This window comes from Helianthus annuus, chromosome 8 (assembly GCF_002127325.2).
Source record: "Helianthus annuus cultivar XRQ/B chromosome 8, HanXRQr2.0-SUNRISE, whole genome shotgun sequence".
Classification (NCBI taxonomy): domain Eukaryota; kingdom Viridiplantae; phylum Streptophyta; class Magnoliopsida; order Asterales; family Asteraceae; genus Helianthus; species Helianthus annuus.
In genome coordinates, this window is record NC_035440.2 from 104,595,558 (window position 1) to 104,603,556 (window position 7,999).

General features: G+C 35.9%; 1 protein-coding gene across 1 annotated transcript; it reads left to right on the plus strand.

Annotated features, from left to right (window-relative positions):
- Positions 1 to 238: 238 nt before the first annotated feature.
- On the plus strand, positions 239 to 7,511 carry LOC110873584 (nudix hydrolase 2). The gene is made up of 10 exons (XM_022122531.2): positions 239 to 322; positions 463 to 871; positions 1,840 to 2,027; positions 3,356 to 3,421; positions 3,887 to 4,024; positions 4,276 to 4,347; positions 5,127 to 5,177; positions 5,277 to 5,311; positions 6,514 to 6,622; positions 6,992 to 7,511. Exons 3-10 carry the CDS (start codon positions 1,878 to 1,880, stop codon positions 7,208 to 7,210), a joined length of 840 nt encoding a protein of 279 aa, XP_021978223.1. The 5' UTR covers positions 239 to 322; positions 463 to 871; positions 1,840 to 1,877; the 3' UTR covers positions 7,211 to 7,511.
- The last annotated feature ends 488 nt before the right edge of the window (positions 7,512 to 7,999 follow it).

The window sequence follows — 7,999 nt, forward strand, 5'->3', positions numbered from 1 at the left end:
GAGTATCGGTATCGAATATACCCAGTATGGTTACCCTGTACCAAATGCTCATCCCTATCCACAACGCATTGCGCTTTAAAAGATTTATCTTCTCATACAATTTCTCTCGTCAATATCAAAGGTTACAAACATGTTAATGAAATGTGTGGTTTTTTGTAAAAACAGACAAATTAGATTCTTCACAACGTATTGCGTTATAAAAGGTTTATCTTGAACAATTTCTCTCGTCATAATCAATGGTTCCAGACAAGCTAGTGTAATGTGTGGTTTTCTGTAAAAGAGAGACATATCGGATTCTTCACAGTGCACTGCGATTTAGAAGGTTTCTCTTCCTAAACAATTAACAAACATTCACGAATATAAATGAACGAACAATATCTCTACTTATGTCCGTTCAGATATTAAAAAACGAATTTTCAAACATAACAATTTACAAACTCTTTACTAAACATTTGGCACCAGGTTGTGGCCAAGGCCGACTACTAGGCCGCCGCCAGCCTCTTGACTCTCCTAGATGCGTGGAAACCCGACCTCCACCCGCCCGAAGACATGGCAGATGAATAATCGAAAAATCAAAGAGAGTGGGAATCAAACCAGAATCACAAGGAATACCAACTCTTTCCCCCACCACTCTCCAACTACCGTGCTACGCGTTATTCCAATGTGTCTTTTCATAGACAGTAGTGCAGAGGTGTTCCCTTATCAATAATGGCTACAGACAGACAGACAGACAAGCAGCTATCTTTGAACTTTTATTATTATTTCAATTTTTCAACGGAAAAACAAGCATATGTAATGTGTGGTTTTCTCTTCACGACGCATTGCGATTTTGAACGCTTCTCTTCTCGTTGTTGTTTATCGTCGTTTACAGGTATTAATTTCATCTCTGATTGCCAACTGTTCAAACTTCTTTGTTTGTAATATATATATATATATATATATATATATATATATATATATATATATATATATATATATATGCATATTCAGTGTGATTTTGAGAGTTTGAATCTGTTGCTGATTTTATAATACAAGTTTGAACAAGACTTGGAGTGTATGTTTCCTTGCTTGCTTGCTTGTATAAATTGAAATAGGTAAGCATGATTCATGAAACAAAGGGTTTAGGGTCAACGAAAGTCAAAAGGGCAGTTGACACTTATAATATAGAAATGAATTTGTAAGGGTCTGGATATATCGTGTAAAGATCACTTTCGTAGTGAATATTTTGATGCTACTCTTGCAAATTAAACTGAAGAGAAAACAATACCTAATTTGTAGATTGTGTTGTGAAAATGTGTACTAGAAATCGACTTAAAGACTTTACTTTCATACTTGGGGGACCATCACATCACAACAACGTGTGAGGGGCTGTTTGTTTAGCTCTTAATGGGGCTCTTAATGGTTCAGACCTCTTACTTCTTACTAGTTCAACACTTAATGGTTCAGACTGTTTGTTTCCCGAGCAGATGTGTGAATGGTTCAGACATTTGCCTTTGAATGGTTAAGCATTATACTGAGTCTGAATGGTTAAGACCTCTAATCTGAATTGGTTAGACATTTGCATCTAAACGGTTAATCATTATACTGACTCTTAATGGTTCAGACCTCTTAATGGTTCAACACTTAATGGTTCAGACCTCTTACTGGTTTAGCACTTAACCATTCAGAAGTTGTCAAACATCCCCTTCTTAGTAGGATTATTTGAATCCGTATAGGCCTATACCCTATTCTTGTTGAAAGTACATGGAAATAGTCATGACTGAAGTTCAAAAATCCATTTTAAGTTGGATATCTTGCTCTGTAGTTAGATTTACTGGATTTTACCTTTTTGTTCAATAGGCATCTAATATAGCAAGCCAACCAATTTTACATCATGTATGATGGACCAATCGACTAGCGAAAATGTTCAACGACTTCCTGCAACTGATGATGAGTTTGGAGGTGTTGTGGTGGAGATGAAGGAGCATATGGATTCTGATGTCTTTCGTACACTGCTGAAAGCTTCAATGTCACAGTGGAAATTGCAGGTTTTGTTCTATACATTTATTAATACATAGTGGCAGTACCGAGATGTTTAATACATGGTGCATGGAACTTCTGCTGTATTTTATATTTATACATAGTGGCAGTACCGAAAATTGGTATTTAATAAACCAACCTTTAACCAGTTGGTAAATAATAATCCAACCTACAGAATTGGTATATAATAATCCTGCCTATCAACATGTTGGTACTCAATGAACTTCCGTTAATTTTTTTTAACTGAAGTTAGTTTTTAAGTTTTATTTATTACACAAACAGTCCCTGTAGTTGTAATTTACTAGATTTAACTATTTTATAAAACAAAAAAACCTCAACCTTATCCATTTTACACCTATTGACCCGGGTTGACCGAATCTGACCGCGTTTGACCGTTGACCCGAACCGTTCCGGAACAAAATCCGACCCGTAACATGACCCGAACCGAACCGTTCCACGAAACCTGAACCCAAATCTGAACCGAACACAAAATCTGACCCGAGACTACCCAATCCATGAAAACCCGAACCAAAAACATAGTTGTTTTCTTGCAAACTCAAATCAACAGCAACCCCTCTTTATAAAAATCTAAACCCGACACAAGAAAAAGAAACTTAAGCTCGAGTTACATTTGCCGTCGCCGGAGATTCTTACCGGAACTCCGCCGGCTCTGTCTTACTCCTGCCGCTCCACCACCAAAAACAACAACAATAACCGTTTTCGCTGACCGCCATGGTTCAGCCGTTAGTCGCTGTCGAGACACCCCGCCGCCGTAGACGGCGGCGCTGTCATCACTCCTTCGCCGATCACTCTCTCTCCGTCACCTATCTCCGCCGCTCTCTCTCTCCTTCTATTTGTTCTTCCTCTCTCATTCCTCGTCGTCTCTCCCTCTAACGGTTTCATATGTGAGTGTGTATATAATAAATGGTACAAGAGAGAGAAAGGGTGGTTGTGTGTGACGTGGCTGGATATCAGTCACCGGAGTGCCACCGGCAACCCACCTCCGGCGACCGGTGAAGTAAGAGAGAGAGCAGACCAGATGTGCTTGTTTGGGGGATAACGTTAGGGTTTTAGAGAGTGAGTGTTTGTTTTATTACAACTACAGGGACTGTTTGTGTAATAAATAAAACTTAAAAACTAACTTCAGTTAAAAAAAAGTAACAGAAGTTCATTGAGTACCAACATGTTGATAGGTATGATTATTGTATACCAATTCTATAGGTTGGATTATTATTTACCAACTGGTTAAAGGTTGGTTTATTAAATACCAATTTTCCTTTATATTTTGGGGATTGTTGACTTTCATTTTTTCTAACTTTTTAGATGGTTTTGGCAGGGCAAGAAAGGCGTCTGGATTAAACTGCCAATTCATCTTTCAAATCTTGTTGACACTGTAGTTAAGGTAGCTATCTCGTATTCTGTCTGGTGACTGCTGGATAAATTTATGGGTAGAAACTTGAGGGTGACAATTTCGACCCACTTACATAAGAATTGATTTGGGTCAAGTTTTATCTCAAACGGGTTAAATCAAACATTTAGCTAAAAGGTTAGCAAATCAAATACTCAAATGGCTGAACATGTTGAAAGTTACACAAAGTATTCTTTTAACGCATACAATTTCCTACATCAGTTTATTCAAAGGTTTAGATTATTTGTGTAATACGACGCTTTGATTATTTGTAAAGAAAACTAAAAATCGGACATCAAAGTATTTGGAGGTCAAATAACCCATTTTAACCGGAACCTGTCATCCAACCTGCCCATGTAGTAGAAACTTATAACATATTTTATTAGGTAATACATGTTTTGAATATGGTTGATAAATGATAATTTTACTTTGGTTTCTGAAACGTTTGATATTTTGCAGGAGGGTTTTGAGTATCACCATGCGGAACCCAAATACCTGATGCTTCTCTGCTGGATTCCTAAAACTAATAATCCCATCCCTGCAAATGCTTCGCATATTGTACGAGTTGGCGCTATCGTCTTAAATGATAAGGGAGAGGTATATTTAACTTGCCATTACTTCCTGTAGATGGTCATGTATTCCTGTATGAATTTGGATATATGTGTGTACGCACGTGGCGTATGTATGTGCACTATTGAAGCAAAAACTAACGTAACATTTTTTCCCAAACCAGAAAAGAAAGAGAGCTGAACATAGGTTTAACCATTTTGTTCAGTCGTTCTGTGAACCCAAAATCTATGAACTTTTTTTCTAGATTAGCTGACTAGATTGTGTTTGTGTTTCTATAGATGCTTGTTGTCCAGGAGAAGATGGGGATATTACGGGGACTTTGGAAAATTTCTACTGGAACCGTTCACCAGGTGAATGTTTTAATGGAAGTTTATTATTTTTCCAAGATGAGGTACATATAAAAGTGGTAAAATGGGAGTTATAAAATAGGGGTCAAGTTATTCTACAAAGTCTTCTAATTGTAAGAAGTGTAAGAAGGATTTATAGAGTGACAAGTGTCTAATAACCTAAAACTAAACCCACTACATCACCACCAAAAACCTAAACACCCCCCCCCCCCCCCCGGGCAAAAAAAAAAAAAAAAACAAAAAAAAAACTATACCTCACAAAAAAACCCCAAAAAACCTAACCCCCCCCCCCCCCCCCAAAAAAAAAAAAAAACCTAACCCCCTAAAAAAACTAAACACCCACCCCCCACCCCCCACCCAAAAACCTAAACCCCCACCCCCTCGGCAAAAAAAAAGAAAATTTTTTTTTTTTTTTTAGGGTGGGTGATGTGTGTGTGTGGGGGGGGGGGTTTAGGTTTTTGGTGGTGGTGGATGTTTAAGGTTTTTTTTTTTTTTTTTTTTTTTTTTGTAGTGGGTTTTTTTGTGTAGTGGGTTTTTTTAGGTTATTGGACATTTGTCACTCTATAAATCCTTCTTACACTTCTTACAATTAGGATCCTTTGTATTTGATCCTAATCCTTATGATTAAATATATGCTAAATTTTTTAAAAGATCTATTTGTTTCGCTGTAAGATTTGAATAAATACTCTGGTTGACTTTCGACCTGTTTACATACCCAAATCGACCCACTTAAAAGTAATTTGGTCGAAATTTCAATAAACTGATGAGAGTCTGTTCTGCAGGGTGAGGATATTACTGCAGGGGTGATTAGAGAAGTCAAAGAAGAGACTGGAGTAAGTGCTAAGCAAGCCTCTAATGTACAATTAGATATGTCGTTTTTACCTTTTTTATTGTGTTCTAACTGAAGTGTCTGATTATCTAACTTGTCTCAGATAGATACAGAGTTTGTTGAAGTACTAGCATTCAGGTATGCACATTTGAGCTTTATCTATAAATGACATTTGCTGCTGAGAAATAAAATAAAAATATAAAAGGGTTGACGCTTGACGATGATCCATGAGCATGGGATGGGGTTGGCGTGCATCCGAAGGGTTCAATTAGGAGGTTGAAATAATAGGATATAGTTGCAACGAAACAAATAGACATATCTACCCATTTGAGACTTCTACTACCATTTCTCAAAACCGCTCCTTTTTTCATCAAATCCATTTTACGAAATTAATTCTATCAATAATCATAAATTTGCCCAAACACACATACATATTTACCCAGCAGTAGTTATTACACACGTATTGAGTCAAGGGCCTTTTTTTATCATTGAAGCGTGAGAAAGCATTGGTTAACCAAATTTTAACTTTGATTGCTTGTGATCTCATGTGTGTGTATATATATATATAGGAGAAGGATCCGTTAGGAACCACCCTTTATTGCGAGAACCGCGAGAACCAATGTGAACACAACCAAAAATATCTAAAAATAGCTAAAAAACAGAAAAAAATGTTTTTTTTTTAACATTTTTTATAAAAAAAATCGCTACAATTTTTTTTTTTTTTTTTTTGCTACTAAAAGTAGCGATTTTAATGTAAAAAATATTAAAAAAAAATTTGTGTGTTTTTTTAGATTTTTTAAGGTTTTTTCGGGGTTTATTTTTTAGCATTTTAGCTTAGGGGGGGGGGGGGGTAGGGTTTTTTTAGGTTTTTTTAGCTATTTTAGGTTGTGTTCACATTGGTTCTCGCGGTTCTCGCAATAAATGTGGTTCTCGCATGAACCTTATATATATATATATATATATATATATATATATATATATATATATATATATATATATATATATATATATATATATATATATATATATATATATATATATATATATATATATTTATGTATTTATAGGCACGCTCGTTACATAATTGTTTATAAGTAGAGAATTGCGTGAACCGCATAAACACTAATACGGTTCGCTTTAAATGTAATGCATAAAGGCAGTTATATATCCACTTTACCCCTCTTTTTAACCTATGTACAATTGTACGGTTATGTAATGAACGTGTCCATACACACACACACACAAAAATGTGTTACAGATTGTGACATCTTCGCTCAAAACTTAATATTCATGTGTGTGTGACTGTGACCTTAATGCATACAATTTGTTTGGATTGACAGTCAAGAGCACAACGTGTTCTTTGGAAAATCAGAGGTATTATTCCTGTGCATGATGTGCCCGCTGTCGTTTGAGATCCAAATACAAGAAACAGAAATTGAAGCAGCCCGGGTACCTACTTGTGTTAATTTTACAAACTCCTGATAACATATAGAAGACATATATATATCATCAACATCTAAATATCTATCCCTTGAGATCATTAACGGCTGTGCAGTGTCATAAAGAAAACAATGTAAGTGGCAAAATAGCCAGGTCGGGTGGGTTGGTTAATGCAGTGTCATCATCGACTATGCAGTAACTAAACCCAACCCGTACTAAAAATTACAGTTTTGAGTCAAGACTCTATTTAACTTATTAGACCGTTTTGACACATATATGTGGTCCGTCTATATTGCCATTTCTAAAAAGTCATAATAGTTATCAGGTGAAAGCAAAAAAAAAAAAAAAAAAACGTAATTTATGCCATAATTTCGACAGTGGATGCCGTTGGAGGATTATGAAGCTCAACTTTCGGTTCAAGAACAAGTTTTAAGAAAGTACATTATCGAATTATGCAAAGCAAAAGTCGAGAGGGGATACTCTGGATTCTCTCCATCCCCGGTAACAACCGATTCAAATGGTAATCCAAGTTTTATTTATTTTAACAAAGAAGATCTAAATAAAAAAATATTAGATAATTCTGTAAATCAAGTGTAAATTATTCATCTAATTTCCTTGTTTGATTTGCCCTAAAGGCATACTTGAACAAAATGCAATGTACCATTCAGAATAATTTAATTTTCTATTAGATCTTTGTTTAAATAAATAAAACTTGGATCACCGAATCATCGGTGATCCAAGTTTTATTTATTTCAACAAAGAAGATATAAATACAAAATTAAATAATTCTGAAAATCAAGTGTAAATTATTCATCTAATTTCCTTGTTTGATTTGTAATTTGTGTATAATAGACCTAAGGGCATACTCTAATAAAATGCAGTGTACCTTTCAGTTTTACTTTTTTTTTTAAATTTAATGTAACATGTTTGGGAACACCTTTGAGTAACGGTAACCGGTAAGGTTGCTGCCATGTGACCTGGGGTCATGGATTCGACTGATTGAGTCATGGAAACAACCTCCTTTTTTTGTAAAGGCTCGTGTTGGTCTGACACCTCTGGACCCGCGTGTAATGGACCCTCGTGCACCGGGTTTCCCCATTCTAATTTAATGCAACATGTGCATTTTTTTTTTAGTTAACGTACAATTGGCCTTAACGTACGATGCGTACGCGATTTGCATTCCGCATGTTATAATCCGCCAAAACGAAAAACCGCAAGTTATAAATTGTAAACTGCATGTTATATAAACAAAGCCGGAAGGATTCCAAACCCGGACGGATCTCAAACTCGGAACCATTTTCCAACATGCGGACTCACAACTCACAAACTCGGACTCATCAAACTCGGAAAGTCTCAAACATGTGGACTCACAACTCATAAAATCGG

What these genes read in the sequence shown, in the direction of transcription:
- LOC110873584 (XM_022122531.2), top strand. Translation starts at nt 1,878, where the DNA reads ATGATGGACCAATCGACTAGCGAAAATGTTCAACGACTTCCTGCAACT. An exon ending in TTGTTGACACTGTAGTTAAG is followed by an intron (nt 3,422 to 3,886) that starts GTAGCTATCTCG and finishes GATATTTTGCAG; the next exon opens with GAGGGTTTTGAGTATCACCA. An exon ending in CTACTGGAACCGTTCACCAG is followed by an intron (nt 4,348 to 5,126) that starts GTGAATGTTTTA and finishes TCTGTTCTGCAG; the next exon opens with GGTGAGGATATTACTGCAGG.